Here is a 26,687-nt window from a genome sequence, read left to right as displayed (position 1 = left end):
AAATTTGAAAAAATGTTAAAAAGTAGAAAAATTTATTTAGTTTGTATAAATTATCAAAATCGTTGTTATTTTGTTTTATTATATATGAAATAAGTATAATAGAATAAATATAAAATAATAACAAACGTATATTTTCATTAAAATGCAGATAGCTGAGTAGGTCCCACTTTACAAGAAATAAAGTGGCTGCACAGTTCAATCATAATTAAAGCACTATATGCAACACGAGAGTAAAGTCGATTATTACCGCGGGAATAATCAACGACTTTACTCCCTTGTTGCATAATGTACTATACTGAAGTCGTCATTGTAAAATATGAGCTTTATGGTCGAAAAATAGAGCTCTCGTAATTTTGAAGAAACACACTTACCAGACCATGTTTTTTACACGCTTTTGAACATTATAATATGTAAAATAACACGGGTGCCACCTTCAAACCATATGCCAACAATAAGTTATGGGTCAATTACTAATTAATGGATAGCCGAGCCCGAGATCTTGAATTTAAAATTCGTGAAAAATGGCAAAAAATGGCAAAAAATGGCAAAAAATGGCTGAAAAGCCATAAATTTCACCTTTTTCTCGGATTATATAAATTTCTCGCCACTTCTGATATTTGGTTGCATCTCATCTGCACAGCTTTTTCCTACAGCCTGGCTAAAAACGATGCCTTCGACTTTCGATCTGGGTAGTACCCGTCGGGATGATTGAGAGACTACACTTTAGCCAATAGGCCGAAAAGCGATGGAAACGAAAGTTTGGCGAAGAGCTTGATGACCTTATCTCCGAGATAGGTCTCCAATTGGAGATGTCTGAAACGTCACCCTAGACCCGAAGAGGGTGACGTCTCTAGCAGCAGGACGGTGTTGAACTTCGCGTCGAGTACATGGGCTCCGGGATCGGCTTTACTGAGATCCTTGTAGGTGGTGGTGATTCCGTCCGACCCAGGGGATGTATGTGAACGACCCCTTAGTCGGCGGAACACCTTATCGAGCCTCATATTGCTCGCCGTAGATGGTTCCTCCCGTTCAAATAGATCAGACCACCCTCTCCTTCGTCTCTGCGGGCAGCTAAGTCATTAAAATGATTACACCAAAAAACATCAATCGTATGCTTAAAAATATTATTAAATTTAATCTATTATCGCGCCTCATCTCGGGTGTTATTTGCTCCTCTATATGCGATGCCGACCATGTCCTGTGCCGAGTCGCAGGTCGCTGGATCGTGAGTCTACCCAGGAATTGCATCACTATAGCTGTTAACTCTTCGAGCTGCTCCCGGGTAGAAGCCGCCTCGAGGAGCCCCAAAAGGCGTCGTTGTTGTCTGACGTGGGGCCTCGATTTCTGGCAGCACGTTAACGGTCCGGCAACTCTCGAGTCAGCCGAGGGCAGCTGGACTCCGTGTTAGGCGGATTAGTCGTACGTGGTGGTGCTGGTAGCTGCTCGACCTGGGTGGAGTTGGCCAAGCTATGGCTTGCAGCAACAGTTGCCACAGAGAAGCTACTAGCTAGGGGACGGCTACGCAGGCTGCGCCACCTGGCTCCTGCCTCTTTGGGGAGACGTCGGTGGAGAGTGAAATACTTCATCCTTGGACGACTCCACTCGTGCAACCCTCCCAAGTCTTGAGTGACCCTTGCGGGTTCCTGGGGAGAAGCACTTTTGCTGATGATCTGCCTGGCAGGAGATGTAGTGACGCTACGGCTGGTGGTCTGCCGTGTAACCCGTGAGACCGCCGAAGCAGACCCCAATGCACGTCTTCGGATAGACGCCTCTTCTCTGGACGCCATCTCTGCCCGCGGGAATGGACGTGACGTCCGGGTCGCATTCGAGGCAGTGCTGGGTTGCTACCTACTTCGAATATCTGTTGACACCTTCGGTCGGAGTAAACCCGCACCTTCAGCAGCAAAACATAATGTTTCGCTCTGGGTGAGGATCTTATTGGTTCTTAATGTCCTACCGGCATATCTGCCTGGTGCAGAGTGGGCACTGACGAAGCTATCTTTGCTATCTGCCTGAGGAAGGAGGACGACGATGGTTATGTCCTCCTCAGCGATCGCCTTCAATGCTGGCCGTTGTTCTATTGTTGAAGAAAGTATTATGTGATCTCGGCCTTAATGCGCAGCTAGCTATAAATAAAATAAGAATATAAAAAGATTATTGTCTTCATTTACAGATATTTGCAGTTGGTGGCTCAAAAATACTTCGTTACTGAAAAATGAAGAAATTAGAAAAAAAATCCACACTATTGGCACCATAATTGCTAAACAAATCGATGCATTGCGCACCCATTTTTTGAAGTAAAAAAGCAAGAGTTGCTAAGTCGAGGGCTGCCAGAAGAAAACGTGCTGGTAAGTTTGAAAACAGTATGCAATTCATATTTCTCATATTTATATCGAAGACTTGCTACATCAAACTTTTTCTTTCCAAAAAATACAGAGACAAAAGCCAAGGCGGCTAAAAAATCAAAAGTGAAAAACATCAAAAAGAAAAGGAGAATAATTCAAGTTTTTCTGATGCAGAAAAGATCAGTATTTCAGAAGAAGCAGAGGGACTTCTAATAAGGATACTATTCCGAGAAAAAAAAATTCGCTATTCCAAAAAGTAAGCCAGAATATCTTTTGTTTGCTACAGATTCCAACAAAAGTGATGACTCAGAAAGTTTAATCTTTCGTAAGAATCCAAAGCCTATAAAACGTCAACGAATAAAGGTTTTGTTTCTCGTAAAAAAAAACCAAAGGTTTTACATTCAATAAATCAGACAATCAAAGCTTAGCAAATATGCTAAACAATTACAAGGTAAACTAAATCTATACTTTATCTTTTAATTTAAACCTCACGAGGCAGTATTTAAAATATAAAAATTTATTTTAGGGTTTTTTGTTAATTTTGATGAAAAGCAGCTGGCAATTATCGATTCAGATTCGTAAGAAAACACGCATTATGTATAGATACAAAATAATAATTTAAAAAATTATTTTTCTCGAAATCGATTGACTTAATGTGATGGAGATATTTTTTGCTCAAAATGACACAAAGAATCAAGTGGCACACACTAACTTGTGGTATAGATGATATTGTAAAAAAACTTCATGTATCGGCAATTAGCAACCATTTTCAACTTGTTCAATTTAAGGGATAAATAAATTATGGGAGCATCAACAGAGTGTTTGTGGAATTTACATTTAAAAGTGCCTCTATCATTTTTTTGATAGAGCTCATAGTTTGTGAGTAAAATGACTTTTTCAGATATCCAAATAATTTTTACTATAAGAATTTTATTATAAGCCTGATAAATTTTGCTATGCTCATTATGGCATTTGACAACTTTCCGCCACTCCTTTTTAGTTAGTTTTTGGAAATTATCATTCTTCATACCTTTTCCCGTCATAAAGTGTAAAAACATTGCTATATTTAATTTTTAAAAATATATGACGAGTTTTCGCTTAATTCGACTGGACTAATTGTCGCACACTTGAAGCTCGTCAATGACCTGCATCATTCGCTATCCAACCTGTAACCAAATAATGACACAATTATTAAAAACAAATAAAAATCACTATTCAAATTCGTATTATAAATAAAAATGGTATCCTCTGTCATCAACATATATTATCTTCTGTGTTTTCTTCGTATGAGGAATCGTTGTACGTTCCTCCCTGCATCCATAAGCATCGCCCTACATTTCCTTCATTTCAATAATCTCTTCTACTTCAAGAATATTGATATGTCTGTATCGGTCTTCCCGAGGCAGGTTTGTGTGGTGAGAAAGGAGGGAAAAAACTTTGAAACATTTCTCTTTTCTTCTCAACGTTTCGACGGACAATGCCGTCCTCATCAGGAGAAATTATGGAGAAAATCGGTAAGTACAAAATTTTGTCGAGAAGGCGCGCGCTTCCCCGCCGCGCGGCGGGGGGAACGTAGGTGAACAGTGTTTATCTCTCAGCTGTTCTCTCTCTCTAATTCGCTTGCGTTTCTCTTCTACTATTCAATTACTTCTTCTGTTTCTGCGTTTTCTCTCTGCTCCTTTTGTGCTTGTTCTTCATAATTCTTCTTCTTGTTCTTCTAATTCTACAGCTTCGCTTCTTATGTCTCTTGTGCTTCTTCTTCAAATTCTATACTTCTTCTTCTGTCTCTTAATTTGTGCTTCTTCAAATTCTACTTTTTCTACATCTTGCGCGTCTTCTTCTATATTTCTGATTTTTCTTGTACTTTTTGTGTTTCTCCTTCTTCTTCTGATTCGTACTTCTATTTCTAGTTCTTGTGCTTCTTCTTCCACTTTTTTACCTATTTCATACAGCACCCTTGAGACGTGCTCCACCTGATGGTATCACCAAATCACTGACCTTTAATCGTCTCATGAGCCGCACATAGCGCGAGTCGATTTTCAGGAGACTGATGGTTTTTTCGTTCCGAGCGAGCATCCCATCAACAACCGAGGGGTCCCACGATCAAGGTGTGGATAACCCTTGGCCCGCGAGTTGATCAGCTTTTGCTCGCGAGCATCATCGAAAAGCCGAGGCTCGGTTTTCGAAGGGCACGCAGACGTCGAATGATAAATGAGGACACGGCGGTTAGGTTCGTTGCGTATACGACGATAATATCTATCTCTGGCCTAGACTGCCCCCCGGCGCGCATGCCATGGCTGATGGCATTGGCAACTGGCAAGCCAGCGGCGCATCGATCGCGCGTTTAAAGTTTAGGTTATGTTCCGCTTGGATGATAGATCCTGCTCCGTTTGCTCCTGAAAAATGACAAATACGCGGATGTCCTAACTACTAAAGACCGCAGTGCATCAAATCGTAATTCGGAATTAACCGCACAAGTGCCAGAATGACGACGATGCAGCCGAAAAGGCCGAGAGAGGACGATGTCCTCGAGTGCTTCCTCTACCCGAGGTTCTGCTACTCCCTCAATCCGGAACAGGTCACCGACGAGATGCTCGTAGAGGAGATCGACAAGTACAATCGTGAAGTGGAACCCTTTGTCAAGGACTACCTCTGGCACAGGGATGGCCTGACCTTCCGACCCAGAACCAAGCAGGCCCTCCAGTTCGATAGCCTTATTGAGGGCTCGTCTAGAGCGACTGGTGATCTTTTGCGCTTGACAGTGTCTTTTTTTTCATTGCTGGGTAGTTAGATTGTTAAAATGTGTCATTTCATTTCAGATTTTGACCTACTGCCACACATACACATTCTACTGAGATTTGACGAGGATATAGGAGATGAGTGGTTTGTTGTCTTCCTGGTTATGAATCTCACCAAAAAGTACGAAGGTCTTATTGCCAGAATGGTTGACTCGGATGGTGAATTTCTTCTTATTGAAGCAGCTGAAGAGCTGCCTGTCTGGGCCACCCCCGAGACATGTCAGAACCGTGTTTTTATTATGAACGGTGCCGTGCACGTTGTTCAGGATAAGCAAAAGATCTGTATCAACATTCTGAATAGTGTTTATCAGCGTTCGCATATATTTAAGATGTCAGATAAGGTTGACTTAAATTTCTACACTTTTTTATGAATATAATTTTGAACGGTATTTATTGGTTTTATCAATCGTTTTATAGGTTCAAACAGTCATTCAGAAGAGAATTAGTATATATCCAGAAGAGACAGAGAGGAGAAAGCACAAAGCAAGAGCTTACTTGCCTGAAAAAGCTGCTTATATTCTCAGAAGAGAACCCAGGCTAATTGCATCAGCAGTGAGAACAGTGTGCCATTCTGATCCTTTGGAAAGAAAAGTCTGTCGTGCCATGCGTTATTTTCCTCCTGAGCAGCGAGTTATAACTAATGTAAAAATGACCAAGTGCTTGTATGCAATGGCGATGCACTGCAGGTATTTTTTTAAATACTTTCATGTCTGGTTATTTTAGCTCAGAGTAGTTGATTAATGCTAAAAAGACTTCAAAGATTTTTACAATCCAATCTTTGCAACTCAAATAAATGCTTATTTTAATTTTCTGTTTTTAGAACACATCAGAGTAAAATAAATTAGTATAAGTTAATCAGATCCTGGAAAAATTTATTTTATTCTCATGCTTTAAAAATGGCAAATTAAAATTAGCCTTGTTGTGTTAGTTTTAATAGCAATCAATGATTTCATAACTTGAAAAATCATGATGATTGTCTCGCAAACTTATTTCAAACCTAAACCTCCTAATTTCTTGACAGTTTTAAAATTTCTTATGGGAAGGTGGTGGTGGTTTACCTATGAGGTGAGTTACTGGTGAATTAGTGTATATACTAAAATTGTTCGGTAAATTAGGTGAAGTAGAATAGTCCATGTTCTACTAGCTACATAGGTGATCACTTTTTATTATGTTTGTCTAAATCTATTCAAAAAATCTTTTCCTCGATGTTATAACTAGAGTATTAATTAATTGAATATTGTAGCTATGGATTTTTTAACATTGTTTGATGAATTTAGAATTGTACTCTTGGTTGTGTGTTAGTTACTGTTATACTTTAATTGTTAGGTGGACAGTGTTTATACTTGAATAGTTGAGAAAAAAAATTCAACCGATCTCTATTTAAAAATAGTACAATTATTGTAGAGAGTCAACTTTTATAGCATAGGCAGAGAAAGATATGCACTTGTAGAATTTTTATAGATACTGAAGTAAATCGACATAAATTCCGCATTACCTTAGTATACAATATTTAAAAATAATAACAATAATAATAATAATAATAATTAATTTTAAAGTTATTCTGATGAAATAGATAAAACAAAGTCAATTTTTAGATACACGGGTGACCCGCGTACGGGCTGGAATTTACCACCGGCCAGCAACCCGAAATACAATGCCTACCTTTTGGGTATCAAGATAGCTTGCGGCCTGGAGATGCTGATGTCGCAAGCGCACGAACAACGACGACGTCGTGTCAAAAGCAACGAATCCGGAGACAATAGCGGCGCCGTTAACGAGGTCGCCTGGACAGCTTTCCTCAAGCGCCTCGAGGCCAGTGGTTACTTCAAGGAACTGCTTCAAGGTAGTCAAGAGCGAGAAGAACTGCTGCGCAATGCCAGGAGTTACTACGAGCAGCATATCAGCATCAGCGAGGCTAATAGAAGAAACGAGGGTAGCGAGGCTGACAGCTTGCTGGAGGTTTACAACGATGTACAGAGTAATGATGTTGAAATGGAAGGTGGGGTCGATTGATTATTAGGTATTTCAGTTCTTGCTATGAAAGTGGATATTAAACTTTTTACTATTTTTTCAGCAAAAGAGGTATGCACACTGAGTCCAGAAGACAGTGACGGCTGGCTAAACGTCGATCCAGCTCAGCTCGAAGTAATGCTCGGACAGCAGTTTGGAATTGCTGGAAAAGGGGGTGAACAGCCAATGGGTCTTCAAGAAAAAGTCAATGCTTTTATTAATCAGAAGAGCGGAATAGAAGGGGTTCAGTTTTTTGGGTAGGAAACTCATCAAATTATTGGATAAATTTCCAAAGATTCGCATTACGGCCAGATCAATAATTCAATTATTTAAATTTTGTTGCAACGATCCAGTGACAAAGAAACTGAACCAAGGAATGACATTGAGGACAATGGTCGAGTAGACTTCGATCCTGACGTCTTTGACACCGCTCTTCGAGATATCCTCGATCTCGTGGTACCCGGCGGGGACGGTGAGTTCGACGGCAGCTCGGAGGGTTCTCTGGGCGGCGACGAGGAGGATCAAGGTGGAGAACTTGATAAGTACATGCGGCTGCTTGACTCACAGCTTCAGCAGCAGATGATCAGCGGTAGCAATGATGATTCTGAGAAGGGTGAGGAGGTTGAAGCGAATCTTCTTGGCAGTATCCAAGAGGAGGCTGGAGGCTCCGGACCTCTTGGAAATATCCTTGGAGGACCTGTAGAAAGGCTCAAGCATATCAAATCGAGCGAGACAGCGTCGAAAGAAACGAAGAAATAAGCCAGGAAGATAGTATCTTTTTGTGATTTTTTTAGAAGGCTCAGAAGCGTATGGATTTCCCTAACTGGCGTGTGGAAAATTCCACACACTTTGATTAGCTTTCTAAAAGAAAATAAAGCAATTAAATCTGTGGATATTAATACCAAAATACAATCTTGTGGTAGGAATCGCGTATCTAATTCTAGTTTGAAGGTTTAATTGAAAAAAAAGAACATAATTCGAAGTCTCGAAAAGTGTTTTACATATTGATTATGATGATTAAAGAATCATAAAGAAAATATGATTTAAACTTTCTTGCGCAACGAATGCCTTAACGATTTTTTAAATCAATTTAACTTTCAAACTGAGAAGGTTACTTTAATCATTTTGTGCAAGGTTTAAGTTTTGCTAAATTGTTATTCTATGAGAAATAAATGTTTTATTATGCATAAGTATGACAAGCCTTTACAATAACAAGTTTATACGAATGCAGTGATTTATATGAAATGCTTATTTTTCATCCGTCGATTAATTTGCAAAACGTCTTATAAAAAAATGATTAAAGTTACCATTGATATCAATGGGTACTTTGAATGGCCCACGTCTATAAATAATTAATTATACAGTAAAAATATAAGCTATCTATTAAGTTTTGTATTATAAACTATATTTCGAAACAAAACTTGAAGCAATTTAAAATTGCTTTAATCCGCTTTTGTATTACATATCTATAAGAAAAAACATTCGTCATATGTTGTTAGAAAAAATGTTCATAAACAAAAAGTGGTTATAAAAATTTTAATATTGACGACAGATTAAAAATGAAATCACTAAAATCTTAGCTCTTATTTTTGTGAATAATAAATTAAAAAATGTTGATTTTCCAACATTTGTGTTTACAAAAGTAAAATACACAAAACGTAAACATCCCCGTTTCAAATTATTTGTATTCCAATACTTTCATTTATTCTATGTGATAAAGCCTTATAAAATGGTTCTAGTTTAATGAACCACACTCGCATTTATAATTTTCCAGACTATAGTTAGTTATTGTCTTAATATACATATGTAATCAATGGTCTACCTCGAAAATAATCAATCACAAAACCGTTCAACATCCGGCATGAGAACAACATATTTAGAACTCAAATAATATATGGTTTATGCAAGGACCATCTGATTGTTTTGCTTACTTGAATGTGAAAACATATCAACCTTTTAATAGAAGAGACTTTATAAGACTATTTTGCTGTTATAGTTGCCATAATAGATTAAAGCAATTATGGAATTTTCGTTATAGGAATATTGTACTGCCTGTACAAATTAGATTAGCTTTGAGAACATAGGAGCATAGTTGCAGAATATTCTATTTTACATTATAATATGGGTTTTTCCAAGGATAAAATTTTCAAATATAGAAATAAAATTTTAACGACAATGAAAACGAGACAATGGTTATTACATTAAATATTCAATGCTTCCAGGCTAAGAAAACACTCAAACTTGTTATTTTTTAACAAAAATGAAAGAGAACGAAATATCTTCAACGCTCGCTCGAAAATTAAAAAAGAAAAAGGACATCTCATTACAATACATACACCAGAATAGTTTAGAAGCTTTTTCGCGAATTTTAAACCTCAAACATATTCACATAATCGTGTTTATCGCATTTTTCATCTCTTGGCTAATCTGTGATAGACTTGACATTAATCTGCTGCTCGATTTAAATCGAATCTTACTTATGCGTACGTAATATCGTGACAAAAATTTGCATAATCACGTATAATTATGAAAACTCGCGTGCGATATGAATATAATAGAAAACTTTGAAACAAGGGCGTGCAAAAATTCATAATTACTAGAGATTAACCAAATTTTTCTCCCGGAACAATATACAACTTACTCGTTTTTATTAAAAAAAAAAATCGCTTCAACGTTCAATTTTTGTAAACACTAAGCGCAATTCAGAGAAAATAAAATTACGAATATACAACATTTTCTTTTTTCAAGTCTGAACCGTTACGTAATAAAGCGCTAAGATGCAAAATAGAGTAAAATTCTTTGACAGATATAACGCATGCCCTGCGATCAAATAGTTATTTCGTGCACCTGCGGTAGTTGGAAAAAAATAATTAAGGAAGGCTTTTTTTTACAAAATATGCAAGCTTTCAAGCTTGAACCTGTTTGGTGCTTAATCTTACTTTATGCGTTGTCTATACTTCTGTATTTACAATATATTTACATTTAAACTTAATATTTAAATTATTAAGTTTAAATAGTGCTTAATTTCATCACAGCCAGTTTTATGATATTTTAGTTGTAAGTACATATGTATGTATTTGATTTGCGGATATAGAACGCTTTGTTTTGTTAAAATACAAAACAATACGCTGAATTTCCAACTAGTATGTATTTTTTTTACACTTTCGGCGAGAATAATGTTTTCATTGAATGAAACTTGTATTACATTATTGATAAATAAAAATTATATCCAAAAATGTTGAAATACAGAATTTTTATTATGATGGAGCCACGGAGTTACGAATGCATATTATAAAGATATGGATTTTCGTAAATGCATTTTAATGACAATTGAGAATAATAAAAATTACAAATATATACAGTCTTTTATTTAAATCCTTATATAATACAGCGCATAAAAATAAAAGTAAAACTATCTAACAAGACACTGTTATAAACGTTTCAGTCATGTACCCAAGGCAATTAAGCTAAACAAAAACCCTAAGAAGTTTGAAGAACCTCCAGTTTTTTGAAATATGTAAACCTTAGGGTTATTTAGAGGAGAGTTTGAACCATTTGGGTGCTTGACTTTTTTCGGGCTGTGGACGGCTGGGCCCTGGTTGTTGCTCAATGCTACCATTGCTGGTCGAATCCACGGCTCTCAACACCGTTGCCGAAGTTGATGAGTGCGCACTGACTTCTGGTTCATCGGCTATCATAGATTCGGTGTCCTTTCTTATCATGTTTGATCTGGAAATTTATATTTTAGTTGTATACCCATTTATACAGTGTCTTAACAGCATCAAAAATTATAACGCACCTAGTTTTGACCGTCAGTTCATTGACTGCTGTGGGATCGGTTAATTTATATTTGATATCTGGCTTGAGATCAGATGTACCTGCATAATAAACAATAGCACTTGGAACTAGATCTAGATCGATCAAATGATCCTCAGCATTCAAATCACATTTTGGTGGTGCTGTATCTGTGGAAAACAATGCACATATTCACTGTTTTTATTAAGATATTGGTTCTTTGTTAAATTATAATGGATTGTATACTTACAAAGTGAAAAGTCGGTTTCCGGATATTCAAGATAGCTTTTAACAAAATCTTTGACAGTTTGTACTGTTTCAACAGGATTGAAGAGACCTTGGAGAACAAGAGCATTTGGAAACTGAATGCGAATGATAGTCTTTGGATATTTGTGCAAGCGATTCAGCTTTTGCTTATCTTTTTCCAATTCTCTTAGAGCTGAAGTCAAAAGAGGAGAATCGTTGTGGGTTGATACCATTTTTCTAGCATCACGAAATAAAGTTTTTGCATCGTCTACTGTCAGTTCAAAGAATTCATCAGGGATGTCAGCTGGGTGAACAGATCTTGTACACGATTGATTGAAGAGTAAAGCACTTCTTTCCCCCAGCTACAATAAAATATATTGTTACTCGATGGTTGATAAACTCAACTCAATAAAAAAAAACAATGAGTATAACTTACAATGTGAACTTGTGGCTCATTTTCAATTTGAGGCTCTTCCTCTTTTTTCACTTCTATTCCAGGATTACCATCAACTTCTATGGGAGTTTCCTCTTCCATTTTAACTTGGTTACCAATACTTGTTGAGGCACAAACTTTATTTTCATCTGTTTTATTTTCTTCAAATTTACTTTTGATCTTATTCTCTATTATTGTATCTTTTGGTGAGTGAGCACTTTGTTTCTCTGCTTTGATGATGGAAACAGGATCTATAATTTTATTCTTATTGGAATTTATAATTGAAGCTGGTTTGGATTTTGGTTTCTCTTCTTCATTTTCTTCAGTTTTAGAAACGTTTGGTTTTGATGGTACATAGACATGAGCTTGTTCTTTTAATTTCTCTGGATCACGATGAAGTAGTCTAAAAAGTGCTTTTCCACCTACTAATCCCAGAGACTTTAGAGTTACAGTTGCAAAGTATTTACCATAAATCTTGAAAGAAAAATGATACTTTGCTCAGAAACTCTATATTATATTATTAAAATTATTGCATTAATTTTTTCAACTTACTTCTCTTTGCGTATAAACAACAACAGCAGACTCAACATTATACTCAACTGTGAGTTGTTTGAAAATATTTTCAATATTTTCAGTAGGAGGAAATACCCCTGTGAGTCGATCACCACTTTCCAATTGAATACATATTGTCACATTTGATAATTTCCTTGGAATTTTACATCTAATCATTTCCAGGCTTGCATTATTTGGTATGTTTGCATAGCGAAAAACTAAATTAATGTCAAGTATTCGATTGTAATGTCTTAAATCATAATGATCTGGTTTAAACTTATACTCTTGGCAAACTTCCTCAAGGACCTAAATTTCATATGAATGTTATATATTGCTATATTGAAAAATTTTTTACAGGAAAAAATGTTTATACCTGTATTATTGTAGTATTTGGTGAAACTTTTACAATTGATCGTCGTCCATTAGGAGTAAGCACAGAGACACTTCTGGTAGTGGCCATTATCTAGTGGATTATTCCTTGCAATTGGAAAAGCCTTATATATTGAAATTTGATTCCTTCACTTCTACATAATAATATATAAAAGTTTCTTTGTTAAATAATTCAAATAAACGTTTTAAAATTATAAGAAGAGAAATTCAATAACTAATGCATGCAACTCAAAATCATTATTCTTAAGATTTAAGAGTCATTGATGAGCAATAAAAATATTTATGCAAATAACATTATTTTCAAACATTTTTTAGTCAACCTGCGCAGCTCACTCGAAACACAATATCTATTATTGTTTATCAAAAAATATTTGACACTTACGGATCAGTTTTTAAATAAAATTGCTGAGAAGTATATACGATCAACACTTTTTGATATGTCGTGTGAGCCGCAATTTTAACCTAGAAAGTTGCGGAGTATCTATCGCCGCATTATAAGCCTGTCCTGCCTGATGTGCCAGAAACCGCATACGTGCAGAGTGCAGACCGTGACAGATATAAGTATACTTATAATAGTCTAGTCGAATTAGGTGAAAACTCGTAATATATTTTCAAAAATTAAATATAGCAATGTTTCTGCACTTTATGGCGGGAAAGGGCATGTAGAATGATAATTTCCAAAAACTAACTAAAAAGGAGCGGTGGAAAGTTGTCAAATTTGCATTTAAGTGGCAAAATTGCGCAACTTTTTAGTTTTTGCAGTGCTTATAAAAATCTAGACGATCGATCGAAAAATAACTCATGCTATGTTGAAGGTACTTAAATTACCTACACATAAATGCACCTGAATTATTTTTTCATCAATTAGTAGTTAAGTGTAATAAATTAATGCCGAACGCGAAAAAATGCGTTTTCGAAAATTAGGCACTATTATTGCAAAAATCGATGGATATATGTTGATAAAACTTATGGAAAAGATGGTCAATACAACTGTCAAAGTGTGTACTAAAAGCTGATTTGATTGACTGTCAAATTGTTGCTAGACACATTTGTTAATTTATTTCGATGATTTTTTGCGACTAATTGTTTAATTACTAACCGTTGGTTTCATAAGTTAATATCGCGGTTACAGGTTCTATTTGAACCAAAGAAAAAAAGGTTTCAATTTTTTTTTGAAAATTTTTTTATTTATTATATCTCTAAAGCAATGTAGTCAAACGCTTTAAAATTTTATTTGGCGATTCACCATAAAAAAGCTATTTGCTGCTAAAATTTTAAACGATTTTGTCGAGCGGTTCTCAAGTAAAGAGCTAAAATGTAAAAACCGATTTTCTCAAAACTTTTGCTTTCTCTTACAGGGGTGTCGTTGCGCGTCGTTAAAGTCCCTTCCTATGAATTCATGTCATAATGATATATTCTGTGAAAAAAAATTGACGGTAGCAATGAACCATCCAAAACTTATATATTAAATTATGTATCAAAAACCGCCTCATACATTAGTAGGCAGATTATACTGTATATTAAAACAATATTTTATTTATTAGACCTATAAATGTAGTTAGAGGAAGCTACGGGCCAATGAATTTTTTTTCCATTTAACGCAATTTGTAATTTACATTAAGAAAATATTTATTCGAAAATTGAAAAATAATAAATATGTTGATGAGTGTTATTTATGCTTTGATTTAAAAAATATTTATTGGCATGGAAAAAGGCACATTTTTTGATTTTAAGAATTTTAAAAATTTGTCTAAGCAATAAATAATTATTTTAATTGCTATATTTTTTATTGCAATAAATACGCTATGCAAATTTTGTATGTTAATATTTTTAAAATAACAAAATGAATTCAATAAAAATTCTTTATATAGCTTTTTATGGAAACATATTAATTAAATGTTGGAAATCGATTTATATTAAAAAAAAAACGCTGCCAAACTGACGTTATAATGTGCAATAAAAATAAATTTTTGTTTATGTATGGGCAAAATAAATTTTGTACATACAAATGTATTTATTCGGATCACGTATTCGAGAATAGGATAAAAGTATGCGCAACAATTTTATTAAGAGCTTTAATTAAAAAAAAAAAATAGTTAAAAATGCTTGATCAGGCAAAAAGTTACGTTAATATATGGAAATATCGAAAAACCATAGTATAAATTACACTTCAAATTGAAGAATTCTTAAATTTTCATGTTTATTTCGACATTTTCGTTTGCATTTTTGTCGAATCAAGCATTTTTGGCGATTTTTTCTTCAAATTCAAGCTCTTTTCGTTTAGTTTCTATTTTTTTTCTACTTTTTTCGCGCCCTATCCATTGGACATAGCATGCCGTTAAACAATGGCTTGTTTTCGTTGGTTCTGGCGGAAGATAATTGTATATAGCATTTACTCTACATCTGGAATGCAATTGGTATGTAGCCTAAAATGTTATTACCGACAATAAATTAACGGATATAGTACCTTGTCTATGGGCCGAGGAAAGTAGGAAGACGTTTCTCCGTCTATATGTATAGAGGACCACTGCGTGAAGGTCAGCTATATACTGATTTACGATACGTATGTTTCTCCCTCTCTGTATAATCGCCCCCTATACGAAGAGTGGAAATATTTCGTTCTTCGCCGCGAAAAGTAGCACGTTTTTATGGCTCAAACTAATGCTTTTTTTGGTATGAAAAAAACTTATGATGGTGATTTAATAATTTGTGCACTAGCTGGCTCTTTGCATGTGAATGTTATTTGTGAACACTGTGGAATGTATATATACTACTCTTCGCAGCTAGAAACTAAATCTATTATATATGAATCTCCTGAATGGAAATTCAAATCATACGTTTTTGTAATATTACGGGACGCTGCTGTAGATTTTTTTACGATGCCGATATGTTCGCGTATACGCAGTGCACGTTCAGAAAAAGCCGGACACTTTTGGGGGTCTGAGTTTAAATTTTAAAATCGGAAAAATCGCTGATTTTCATACGAAATACAAATTTTCATGATTTTTCGCTATTTTTAAGCCTAGACAACTTTTTACCCAGGCAACCATTTTTAACTCACCAGCCCTCAAATTAAAGATCTTTTTTAATACTTCGATCCTAGTAATGCACATTTTTGGATTGCAATTTCAGACACTGAGTGGGTAAAGTTGAACCGTGGCTAATTTTCGTTTATTTTCCCCATGTTAAATTCTCATAAGAGAATTTAAAGTACCCGGCAAAAATAGGTTTTTCTGAATCACGGGAACCCAAGGTTTTTCTCGTGTTCTCGGTGGCCTAAGGAACCCAAAAAAATTGGTCCCAAAAAGTGTCCGGTTTTTTCTGGATTTGCATATTTACAGTTCGCGTACGTTTTGGTTGAGATTCGAACACTTTGTAGAGCATTTTACAGAAACGTACGCAGGGGTAGGTAAACGTGCTTGGGCAGGTAAGCGTACGATTGTCTGTTTACTCCAGTTATCGTGCGCTATGGAAAAACGGCTTTTTTTAGTTTTTGATGGTTTTCTCTGGATCTGCCCCATGAAATGACTTTAAACATGTATGGTTCTAATGATCTTCAATAATCATCTTAATTTTTAGAAAGGTACGACGTTTAGTTTTCGAGTGAAAACGATTTCAATAAATTGCGCTTTATGTGTATAATAAAATAACGACGAACGGTAATATACATTTTCCGCGGTAAAAAGATAGACAAAATTTTATTCGTTCAGGTAAATATTAAGCGATTTACTTTTATCAACTTTTTCTTTAACAACAACTGGACTTAAATTGACATTCACCAAATAGTAAGCTGAGATACACATGTATATACGAAAGAACACACACCGGTACGGACATTATCCAACAATACTATTTTTCGACGAAAAATGCATCAAAACACACTTTCTGCATGTTTTTACAAAAGCTCTAAAAATTACTATTACATAGGCTTCCTTAGGAAGGGAGCAAAACTTTAAGAACAATCGTAATTAATGTAAAATTTTGTGATAAATTTACGGAAAAAATGTATTGTTAGAAGACCAATAGATTATTGTTTTCATAGAGAAAATCAATAATGCAAAAATTAAGACAAAAAATAAAAATCGTGTGATTTTGCTTCACACTTTTTTTGCCGCATGAGTATTATTATTTACATTACTACGTTTCGCCAGTATATCGTTGGTCCATTTTTACACGAAATTTGCACGTATCACATTCAGAACAGACATTCTGTTCGGAGATGTCATCAGTTCCGTCTCCATGTGTAGAAATTTCATAATAAGCTAAAATTAAGAGTTTAGTCGTCAGGTAGGGCAGATGCATATCCAGTTCAGTATGAATTGTTCCCAGTATGGATAATTTTATGTTTTCAACTTTCAATAACAGACCGAGCTATATATCGGTCACTTCGTGCGTATATTTATAGTCTATTAAATATATACTTTGGGGATCGCGATGCAAGGCACGCAAAACGCTCGCGCTTCGCGTTTTGCGCATATAAGGCACGACCGCTGACGCTCGCGATTCGCATTCGCATAATGCCTGTCGGTGCTAATACAGTATTATCCTGTTTTTTTTCAATATTGTTGTCAAAGTTTTGATTGGTATTCTTCTGGCGGCATTTGTATCAATTATTTATTTCTGTTTGTAGATATTCTTAAAATATATCTTATTTTAATTTTATTCTATTGTAATTTCAGATAAATAATACAACACTTTTGTATCGCAGTTTTCAAGAGGAAGTAAACAAAAGGATGATATTTCGTTTGTAGGATTTCAATTAGAATATTAGAAAATTGATTGTTTAGGTATTTAGCATAGTTTAGAGGGATGTAGTAAGCTACTTAGAGCTTTTCTTCAATCTAAGCAATTTTCTTTATTGAGTTTAGTTTTTTCTAGTTCAGTATATACCCTTGAATTTTGATATTTAATTAATATAGCGTACGTCGTTATATGATGCCAAGTTACACGGATTCTATTCGGCGATTACGTATTTCCTAAATTATGCATTTTTTATAATTTAATTTAAAAAGTGGTTTAATTTTATATATATGTATGAGATAAAGGCCAAAATATAACTTTCAGCTTTTAATAATATAGGAAAATTGCTGAAAATAATTGGGTTGGACGGGGCATGTTGCACCGAAGTTATTATTGAATTTATGTATCAAAAAATCGCTTTTAGAGTAGTAGTGTATGTCAAAAAGTGTTTAAAAAAAATGTTTGCCACGGTAAAAAGTTGTATTTTCAAAATGTTTACAACTTTTACGTTTAACATTTTCATGTAAAACGTAAATCCGTAATGTTTTATGGCAAATAGTTGGTTTTTAGCTGTAAAAAATCGATTTTGGGCTGTAAACTCGAGTAAGCTAAGCATTTTCATGATTTGATGTTAATGGAAAAAAGTTGTATTTTTCAAAGATCTATAACTTTTTCGTTTAACTTTTTTTTGTAGAATACTTAGAATTCGATTTAGAGCTGAAAAACCGTTTTTAGCGATTTTTGGAGGTGACCGCATTCTGCGTATACGTGCAGGATCAAGCCCAAAATAAATCTGTCAACTTAGTATTACGAGGGGAGTTCGCACACACATTTTTAGCCCGATTGATTAAAGTCTTTCCGAGATAATCGCATTACAGGAAAATTTTTATTAAAAAAACGCTTAAAAATCGAACAAATTGTGCCCGCATTTCAAAACGACGTAGAGGATCGGGATTAAAAAATTAGTTTTTTAGCTTTTGCAAAAGGAGACTTCTCCTAAAATTTCAGCCCGATCGGTCGAAAATTGCGTGAGATATCGCATCTCACACATTTTTCGCACACGAAACTATAAGGCACTTCCGTGTCGCGATCGTGCCTAAAAATAAGTAAAATTTCTTGAATTATTTATTTTTGTTGAGGGTAAATAAATACATTTATTGTCGAAATAACTGAAATCATCAATACTGGGCGCAACTTTGATAACTGTTTTAAGTGATCGGCTTAACTTGCGCCAATTCATTTTCTGGCAGAAAACTACCCCCGAGCTGAGCTGGGAAAGACCGACCGCGGGGGCGCAGCAGCGCATCAGCAACGAATATAGGCTTGGTATAGAAGAACGGTCACGGGTTAAATTGAAGGGACGAAAACTTGGGGGGACAGCTATAGTGTAGTGTAGGCTCTACGTGTATTTCAAAGTGGGACCCCGGCGCCAATATACTGACTGTCCTTCTATACCAAGTCTATATTCGTTGGCATCAGCATCTGCGCTTCTTAATTTTCGGAGAATTCGACGAGCCTCCTTTCCACCACTCCAGCCAGTCATGCCCCTCTCCACAGTGCACAGGGCCTATTAGGATTTATGATGCTACGGAGGAGGAGAAATCGGGGGACAGGTAGGTACATACTACATACTCTGGAAGAGAGCGTTCGAGCATAGAGCGTCGAGACTCGAGGCAGCCTAGCTCGAGACACACGTTGCGATTCACCTAATAGTATACGACTCGCACAGCTGATTCTCTTGTAGTTCGAATCTCGCGCGCGCTCCGGCTAATTCTATATAGCAGTGACGTCACAGCAGCCCGCACATATAGAGACATATTGTGTAGAATTCGAACTCATCGAAGTAGAGCCGACTCACCGAGTACCGACTGCGAGAGCTGGCTACGAGACGGACACCGCGTGGTGTACAGCGTACGGCGTACGCACGCAACGAACGATTTTGCGCCAGTGCAAATAATACAATATAAATACAAGTAGTGGCTGTGGCGGCGAGAGCAATACACTGAAGGCGGAGCACAACAGACGCAAAATGATCGCTGGCCTATAATACTATACTGAGAGCCTATTAGTCAAAGAGTGAGATTTTTTATCAGCTGAGCCGACCCAAGCGCGGTTGTAAAGAATATCTCTCATAAGGGTTGATTTTTTGTTTACCGAACGATTAAGTTTGGAGCGATTTTGAGCATGGCGTCATCGAACCTCGACAAACTGGTATCACAGGTGAGTAAAACTTTCTTTTAGCCCGAAAATTGTCGCGGAAAATACTAGAAGACTCGAGACTGCCTGTTTTGTTGGTTATGCCGTCGGCGATGCTACTTTACCCCCAGTGTTTACATAGCTTGCCTCAGAGTTGATTCGAAAACCCGAGTGTTTACGTTGTGCAGAAAGACGCTGGAAACAGGAATTTCGATGACTCAATAATATATAAGTCATAACTATAGAATTACATCGTAATCGTGCCTAGGATAGTGTGGATTTTCGCCAAAACAGGTTTAGAGACTGCCCAGTGCCCATAATGCATTATCATCCCTGCGACCAATGGAATCCGAGATTTTTACGCGCATGCGCCTTTGCGCCAAAATTTAAAACAATGTCTATACGTGCATTTTCTCTTGAAATTCAACAGGTTACGAGCCTGGGAATAGAGAAGCAGAGCAGCGAAACTTCGGAGCCGCCAAAGACCAATGAGGAGAACAACGGCACAGCTCCGGAGACGCAGAGCAGTCCAAAAGCTGCCGATGGACAGGAGGAGAAAACCGAAAAGTCGACGGAGGAGATCTCGGCTGCCGAGAAGTCGCTTCTGCAGAAGGTTCTGAGGAAGGGACTAGTCGAGTCGACGAAGAGCGTCGAGGTGCAGAGGAGAGATCCAAATTCGCCGCTTTACAGTGTCAAGACTTTTGAAGCTCTCAATCTGTAAGCCAGCTTTCTTCTTTAATGTATTTATTTCCCTTTATAGTAATCCTCTTTGCATTGATTTATTTTTTCTATTTTTATCTTTTAAGGAAGCCGGAACTTTTGAAGGGTATCTATCAAATGGGCTTCAATGCCCCGTCCAAAATTCAAGAGACGGCGTTACCTACCTTGTTAGCCAATCCGTAAGCAAATATTAAATATGATGCAGTCGTCCTGCATGCATACATGCTACTGCAAGATTACTGATTCTTTATAAACGATCGTCAACAAATCTTCTAGGCCCCAGAACATGATTGCCCAGTCACAGTCCGGAACGGGAAAAACGGCGGCGTTTGTTCTTGCGATGTTGAGCAGAGTTGACACGAGTAAACCGTACCCGCAAGTACTGTGCCTATCGCCGACCTATGAACTTGCGGTTCAAACTGGTGAAGTCGCCGCGAAGATGGCCAAATTCTGTCCAGACATCAAAATGAAATTCGCCCTCAAAGGAGAAACACGTACGTATGATTCAATGCATTTCTGGCACTGATAAAGAGCATAGTAAAATTTTCGCGTATTGGCATTTTAGTGGCGAGAGGGACGAGGATAGAGGAGCACGTTCTGATCGGTACCCCAGGAAAAATCATGGACTGGTCAATAAAGTTTAAGTTTTTTGACATTAAAAAAATCACCGCCTTCGTTTTGGACGAGGCCGACATCATGATCGCGACGCAGGGCCATCAAGACCAGTGCATCAGGATACATAAGTATGCATTCCAATGAACAAAGCATGAGTGTTAATTTTAAGAAAGTACTAAATTTGAAAATTAACATTTTAGAATGTTGTCACCTTCGTGCCAGATGATGTTCTTCTCGGCGACGTACGATACTGAGGTGATGGAGTTTGCGGAATTAATTGTAAAAAATGCCACCATAATTAGGTTACAAAAAGAGGAAGAAAGTTTAGAGAACATCAAGCAATACTATGTAAAGTGCGGAAATATAGAGGAGAAATATCAAGCAATCACCAATATTTATGGCGTTATAACTATTGGTCAAGCCATCATATTTTGTCAGGTCAGTACAAAGTGTTTATAAAACACTATCTAAAAAAATTGATCTAATTTGTTTTTATCTCTTTAAAATTATAGACGAAAAAAACAGCTTGTTGGTTATCTGATAAAATGACCCAGGATGGACACTCTGTGGCAATCTTGTCTGGGGATCTTACTGTTGAAGACAGGATCAGTGTTCTGGATAGATTTAGGGAGGGCCTTGAGAAAGTGCTGATCACAACAAACGTTCTTGCCAGAGGTAAATACTTTCGAATAATAATATCACTGTTTCAACGAAATCGCGAATTCTTTACCGATAAACTTTTTTGCAGGAATTGACGTTGAGCAGGTGACTATTGTCGTTAACTTTGACTTGCCAGTGGACCAAAATCAACAGGCAGATTACGAGACGTACCTTCACAGAATAGGCAGGACAGGAAGATTTGGCAATTCGGGTGTAGCAATAAATTTGGTAGATTCAACTCGATCGATGCAAATTTGCCAGGATATTGAACGGCATTTCAAGAGAACGATTTATCATCTTGATGCCGAGGATCCGGACGCAATCGAAAAAATTGCCGCTTGATTTTGTACAATTTATCCTCCTTCTCAAATAATGAACTATTGTTCGATACATGTTTATAAATATTTTGAAATTATGTTTATAATGCAATCTACAGATTCCTACTGTTTTCAACGATAAAATTTTGATCAAGTGTCTTATTATTTTTATTTAAAGACAATGAAATGAAAACAAAAAAATAAAAATATTTTATAATATTTTTGTCTCTTTCTTGATTACTCCAAGCCATCCACTTTTACAGCAAGCTATCCAATGACTTTGTATTAAATAATGAAAAAAAGATTTATCGAAAGAATAAAATTTTGAATGTCATTTATTAGATATAAAGTAGCTTTCCACTTTCTAATATATATAGATATATAATTATACATTAACTTTGCTTTGATCGAGTATCATTTTAAATATTATGCTTTAAAAAGGTGCATCAAACAAAAATTTAATATATATTCTCTTGTGCATATTATACAGAGTATACTTAGAAAAAAAATTTTACAATTTATAAAATGCAATTTTGTAGTGCTTTAGAATTAAAAAAAATATTTGCACATTTTAAAAATTAGATTGCCAAGCCAAATACTGATACAATACAGTACATTGTTTTATTTTCCCAGCGTACGGTACAACTTCCATCTGTTGCATTGTCCCAATAGCAGGAACTTGCTGTGTGTAGACCAGCTCCATTCTTTTGCATAATTGTGCAAGTAACTATGTATTTATATGGCTTTGAGAGTTTGGTGAGGTTACCCAAACAACTTTCCACAACATTTGAAGTCCACTGGTTCACTTTACCGTGAGAATACACATTTCCTCCAATCGACACTTCAATCGCCTCCTTAATGATTTTACTAACATCGTCTACAACAAACTGGGTCTCCTCTTGCACGTCCTCCATTTCGAGTTCTTTTTCAAAACAGATGTCTCCAAAGCCTACTCAGATGGTTTTTTCAATGTTTTGAAAAAATTGCTCCTCTTTTAGAAAGCAATTTTTACTTCTGAAACGAATATGTTACATTTGTAAAATATCTCAAATATATTCATTTATAACAAGGATTTCGTTATAACCAAAATAGAGCGTCGAAATTCCAAAAATTTCAATATTTATCACGGTATACACATATATGACTGACACAAAACTAATAACATGGAATAAACATCAGAATTACACTACAGCTGATCCTTTGATCAGCTCTGATTCATCGAATACTTACAACATTGTCAGAAGAGTCCCAAATTCTCAAATTCAACAGCACTCTGAATTTCGAAGAGAACTATTAACTTTAACTTACATCTAAATAGATGCAAACGATCAAACATTCATACAATTCGGGATGGACATTCCACATTCGGTGTATAGTATATGCGACTATGAGTGTGCAGCCTAACCTCACCCGACCGATTTGACTTATTAATCTTATTATTATTGCGCCATGTGGCGCTTTTAGCGGCAATTTTCGGAACTGACCTTGAACAGTAATTTTTTAGTTTTTTACTTTTGTTTTTGCCATTTTTCATTTTTCAATTTGCATTTTGTTTATATTCGTAAAATGTATCTATACCTTCGAATCAGACATCAGATTTGCAGGCATTCAAATTAATTCCTATACGTGCAGCAGTTCATGATATCATAATAATTTAATTATCAATTCGGCATGTAGCCCTCTGCGCTCGTTCTACCAGTTCTGCGCGGACAGGACACGACCACTGACTATACAATACAATAACCCATTGCCTTGGTGCCAGGTTTAGTATATATGTATATAATAAATAACAAATATGCTTAAGTTGGTAACAATTTAGAAATCGCCATTTTTGAGCTGAGTCGACAATCGACATACTCGACATATAAGTACCTACACACATACCTATCATATAGCTGATACTGCTGATAGCTAGTTTGCCGGCGCCTCGGCAACGCGACTCTTCTAACATTATCAAGTCAGCAAGACAAAGTATCAAAAGAGGCTTCTCTATTGAAGAAATTCAATGCGAAAATGGCTTCGTCACATGTGGATTGGGGGAAGTTCGCCGAGGAGCAAGCAAAGCTGGACGAAAAGGTAAAAGAATTATCGGATAAAGACTTGCACTGCTCGGATATTACAGCTTAATCCTTTCCGGCATAACCTCATTTTTCCCAATTTACTTTGGCTTTGTCCCGTTTTCTAAACAAAGGAAAAAGCGCCTTTTTTCCAGAGCGTTTTGTTTTTCACGTTCACACTGTATAGGTACAGATTTTTCAATTTTATACATTTTACTTGAGGAGTTTAAGTATGACCCTTGATCAAAGCTTCATTCGTATAAACCTGACGAGAATTCGAGATATTTTAATACTTAGTTTATCCTGATTTTTGTAATATTTTGCATGCACATGCAGATAATTTAAGTTGACACTCGAACTTTGTGGAGATGGATACAAATGACTCTTTTTGTAATTAGGTGACAAATCTAAATATCAACCCGGCCAAAGAAGCAACAAAGGAAAGGGTGGCACCACAACAAAATGATGATGAGAGCAGGGAGCACATTAATCCAGCAGAAAAGTCACTGCTGCAAAAAATTATAAGGAAAGGACTGGTGGAGACTACAAAACCCTTGGAAATTCAACGCAAAAATCCTAACTCTCCACTCTACAGCATCAAAAGTTTTGAAGCTTTACACTTGTGAGTGTGACTTATATACTGCTATTGAGTTTATATTTACATAAAACATTGCATTTTTAGAAAGCCAGAGTTGTTAAAAGGTGTTTACGATATGGGTTTCAACTCTCCTTCTAAAATCCAGGAGACAGCGCTACCTACGCTACTGGCCGATCCGTGAGTTTGTATAAACCTTAGTTGAATGAAAAGCAAAGAAATGAAAAATAATTGATGTCATTATTTGTAGTCCACAAAACATGATTGCTCAATCACAGTCAGGAACCGGAAAAACTGCAGCATTCGTGTTAGCTATGCTGAGTAGAGTAGATACAAGCAAGATGTATCCACAAATTTTATGTCTTTCTCCCACTTATGAGTTAGCGATACAAACAGGAGAAGTCGCAGCTAGAATGTCAAAATTCTGTCCAGATATAAAGTTAAAATTTGCAGTTAGAGGAGAAGAAAGTAAGTTCATCGTGTACTGTACAAATGCATTTATTATGTATTTTGGTATAACTGATTGTTTTGTCATGATATACTTTTTCAGTGGCAAGAGGGAGCAAAATCGAGGAACACATAGTCATTGGAACACCAGGAAAAGTTCTGGACTGGGCTCTCAAATTCAAATTTTTTGATTTGAAGAAGATATCTGTGCTGGTTTTGGATGAGGCTGATGTTATGATCGCCACTCAAGGCCATCAAGACCAGTGCATTCGAATACATAAGTAAGAATAAAATTATTGATTATCATTTTTATTTTAAATTTCATGTCTAGTAACAATTTGCTTTTTTAGAATGTTACCTCAAACGTGTCAGATGATGTTTTTTTCTGCAACATACGACAAAGAAGTGATGGATTTTGCTGAGATTATTGTCAGTAATCCGATAATTATTCGGCTCTTGAAAGAAGAGGAGTCATTGGATAATATTAAACAATATTACGTTAAGTGTAAAGACCCTGCTGAAAAATATCAAGCTATTACGAATATTTATGGCGTGATCACAATTGGGCAGGCTATTATTTTCTGTCATGTAAGCTAACGATAATTTTTAAGTATAAAATTATTTTATAGCGTCCTCATAACCTTTATTTGAAGAGTAATTTTTATAGCACTAATTCATTTTCTTACAGACAAAAAAGACTGCTAGCTGGTTAGCTGAAAAGATGACTAAAGACGGGCATTCGGTTGCCATTCTGTCGGGTGATCTGACCGTGAGTGAAAGAATTTCTGTTTTAGACAGATTTAGAGAAGGATTAGAAAAGGTTTTAATAACTACCAACGTTCTTGCGAGAGGTAATTTGAATATTTCACAAATCTGAGTACTGGAAAAATAAAAATTTTTTAATATTTTCGAACTGTTTGCAGGTATTGACGTAGAGCAAGTAACGATAGTTGTTAACTTTGATCTACCGATGGATCAAAACAGAGAGGCAGACTGCGAGACTTATTTGCACAGGATAGGAAGGACGGGTCGATTCGGTCAATCCGGTATAGCGATTAACTTGATTGACTCGCCTCATGCTATGCAATTATGCCAAGACATTGAGCGGCACTTCAAGAAAAAAATTCACTTTTTGGACGCGGAAGATGCCGACGAAATCGAAAAGATCGGTGCTTAAGCAACTTTGAACATGTATTGTTTAGTTATATATGCTGTACATTATTAAGCTGTAATTAAGTTTTCAAGCGACAGAGTCCTATGTAACAAAATCAATTTCTCATAATATATTTCTTTTTGCTAAATAAACTTACTTACTTTTTCTATCATTATTGTTGTTACTGTTTTGAACACTGAACGATTACCTTATGTAAGTTTCTACAGTGCGATTAAACACTGTCGAAATGATGTCGCGTGCAGGCGATATTTCAATCGCAAGGAATTTGGCCACAGTTAAAAAGTATTTACCTCCCGACGTATCGTCTCGCTTACAAATTTTTTTATCGTAGATTTCTATCAAATACCTGATTTATTGCTTAACGCTGTAGATATGGCTGTCTGTCGACTATTATACCGTTTTTCATTGTTCGTATTTTCGAATGACAAGCTTTTGATAATGATAGTACTAAAATACTTTGTGCCGCTTTCGAAAATTTCAGCAGCTCCAGATCACGGAAGACCATAGGTATCCTTTTTTGTGTGGCGCACAAAAAGCCACGGAACCGTTCTTATGCGCTCCAAAAACCCTTCGATTTTTCTTCCAACACAAGGCAAA

At 36.1% G+C, this 26,687-nt stretch overlaps 5 protein-coding genes across 10 annotated transcripts; 3 read left to right on the top strand and 2 right to left on the bottom strand.

Moving 5' to 3' along the window:
* Positions 1-4,650: 4,650 nt before the first annotated feature.
* LOC100113954 (protein ecdysoneless) lies at positions 4,651-10,397 on the top strand. Its single transcript, XM_001599138.6, has 6 exons — positions 4,651-5,086; positions 5,165-5,484; positions 5,561-5,829; positions 6,739-7,142; positions 7,218-7,410; positions 7,507-10,397. Exons 1-6 carry the CDS (start codon positions 4,831-4,833, stop codon positions 7,910-7,912), a joined length of 1,848 nt encoding a protein of 615 aa, XP_001599188.1. The 5' UTR covers positions 4,651-4,830; the 3' UTR covers positions 7,913-10,397.
* Positions 10,398-10,453: 56 nt separating this feature from the next.
* On the bottom strand, positions 10,454-13,098 carry LOC100113923 (tether containing UBX domain for GLUT4). Of its 2 annotated transcripts, none has more exons than XM_001599122.6 (7): positions 12,952-13,098; positions 12,553-12,703; positions 12,180-12,485; positions 11,631-12,101; positions 11,199-11,556; positions 10,953-11,118; positions 10,454-10,882 (listed from the first exon to the last, which is right to left on the bottom strand). In XM_001599122.6, exons 2-7 carry the CDS (start codon positions 12,637-12,639, stop codon positions 10,684-10,686), a joined length of 1,587 nt encoding a protein of 528 aa, XP_001599172.1. In that variant the 5' UTR covers positions 12,640-12,703; positions 12,952-13,098; the 3' UTR covers positions 10,454-10,683. The 2 variants fall into 2 exon arrangements, with proteins under 2 accessions (XP_001599172.1, XP_008208912.1); XM_008210690.4 differs by having other exon boundaries at positions 12,553-12,656; positions 12,952-13,095.
* A 5,862-nt stretch (positions 13,099-18,960) lies between these two features.
* On the top strand, positions 18,961-22,018 carry LOC100113886 (DEAD-box helicase Dbp80). Of its 2 annotated transcripts, XM_008210686.4 has the most exons (9): positions 19,132-19,385; positions 19,476-19,529; positions 19,936-20,222; positions 20,312-20,404; positions 20,502-20,719; positions 20,791-20,968; positions 21,041-21,278; positions 21,353-21,515; positions 21,589-22,018. In XM_008210686.4, the coding sequence occupies exons 2-9, from the start codon at positions 19,494-19,496 to the stop codon at positions 21,840-21,842; spliced, it is 1,467 nt and encodes a 488-aa protein (XP_008208908.1). In that variant the 5' UTR covers positions 19,132-19,385; positions 19,476-19,493; the 3' UTR covers positions 21,843-22,018. The 2 variants fall into 2 exon arrangements, with proteins under 2 accessions (XP_001599155.1, XP_008208908.1); XM_001599105.6 differs by having other exon boundaries at positions 18,961-19,529.
* Positions 21,903-23,690, bottom strand: Tctex1 (tctex1 domain-containing protein 1). Of its 3 annotated transcripts, XM_031928309.2 has the most exons (3): positions 23,396-23,535; positions 23,048-23,301; positions 21,903-22,831 (listed from the first exon to the last, which is right to left on the bottom strand). In XM_031928309.2, the coding sequence occupies exon 3, from the start codon at positions 22,729-22,731 to the stop codon at positions 22,396-22,398; it is 336 nt and encodes a 111-aa protein (XP_031784169.1). In that variant the 5' UTR covers positions 22,732-22,831; positions 23,048-23,301; positions 23,396-23,535; the 3' UTR covers positions 21,903-22,395.
* Positions 23,270-26,241, top strand: LOC100113850 (DEAD-box helicase Dbp80). 2 transcript variants are annotated; one of them, XM_032601988.1, is made up of 9 exons: positions 23,270-23,579; positions 23,713-23,893; positions 24,273-24,496; positions 24,557-24,649; positions 24,720-24,937; positions 25,020-25,197; positions 25,267-25,504; positions 25,605-25,767; positions 25,840-26,225. In XM_032601988.1, exons 2-9 carry the CDS (start codon positions 23,831-23,833, stop codon positions 26,091-26,093), a joined length of 1,431 nt encoding a protein of 476 aa, XP_032457879.1. In that variant the 5' UTR covers positions 23,270-23,579; positions 23,713-23,830; the 3' UTR covers positions 26,094-26,225. The 2 variants fall into 2 exon arrangements, with proteins under 2 accessions (XP_032457879.1, XP_031784250.1); XM_031928390.2 differs by having other exon boundaries at positions 23,466-23,893; positions 25,840-26,241.
* Positions 26,242-26,687: the final 446 nt, after the last annotated feature.

Source organism: Nasonia vitripennis, assembly GCF_009193385.2.
Source record: "Nasonia vitripennis strain AsymCx chromosome 4 unlocalized genomic scaffold, Nvit_psr_1.1 chr4_random0006, whole genome shotgun sequence".
NCBI lineage: Eukaryota > Metazoa > Arthropoda > Insecta > Hymenoptera > Pteromalidae > Nasonia > Nasonia vitripennis.
This window is presented reverse-complemented; position numbering and strand designations above follow the sequence as displayed.

Bases quoted from the DNA above. Each gene is read 5' to 3' on its own strand.
- LOC100113954 (XM_001599138.6), top strand. From the start codon at position 4,831: ATGACGACGATGCAGCCGAAAAGGCCGAGAGAGGACGATGTCCTCGAG. The intron at 7,143-7,217 runs GTGGGGTCGATT...CTATTTTTTCAG, and splicing joins TAATGATGTTGAAATGGAAG to CAAAAGAGGTATGCACACTG. The intron at 7,411-7,506 runs GTAGGAAACTCA...GCAACGATCCAG, and splicing joins GAAGGGGTTCAGTTTTTTGG to TGACAAAGAAACTGAACCAA.
- LOC100113923 (XM_001599122.6), bottom strand. From the start codon at position 12,639: ATGGCCACTACCAGAAGTGTCTCTGTGCTTACTCCTAATGGACGACGA. The intron at 12,102-12,179 runs GTAAGTTGAAAA...TTTTCTTTCAAG, and splicing joins TTGTTTATACGCAAAGAGAA to ATTTATGGTAAATACTTTGC. The intron at 10,883-10,952 runs GTGCGTTATAAT...ATAAATTTCCAG, and splicing joins GAACTGACGGTCAAAACTAG to ATCAAACATGATAAGAAAGG.
- LOC100113850 (XM_031928390.2), top strand. From the start codon at position 23,831: ATGGCTTCGTCACATGTGGATTGGGGGAAGTTCGCCGAGGAGCAAGCA. The intron at 23,894-24,272 runs GTAAAAGAATTA...TTTTGTAATTAG, and splicing joins AAGCAAAGCTGGACGAAAAG to GTGACAAATCTAAATATCAA. The intron at 24,938-25,019 runs GTAAGTTCATCG...ATACTTTTTCAG, and splicing joins TGCAGTTAGAGGAGAAGAAA to TGGCAAGAGGGAGCAAAATC.
- LOC100113886 (XM_001599105.6), top strand. From the start codon at position 19,494: ATGGCGTCATCGAACCTCGACAAACTGGTATCACAG. The intron at 19,530-19,935 runs GTGAGTAAAACT...GAAATTCAACAG, and splicing joins TCGACAAACTGGTATCACAG to GTTACGAGCCTGGGAATAGA. The intron at 21,516-21,588 runs GTAAATACTTTC...ACTTTTTTGCAG, and splicing joins AACAAACGTTCTTGCCAGAG to GAATTGACGTTGAGCAGGTG.
- Tctex1 (XM_031928310.2), bottom strand. From the start codon at position 22,731: ATGGAGGACGTGCAAGAGGAGACCCAGTTTGTTGTAGACGATGTTAGT.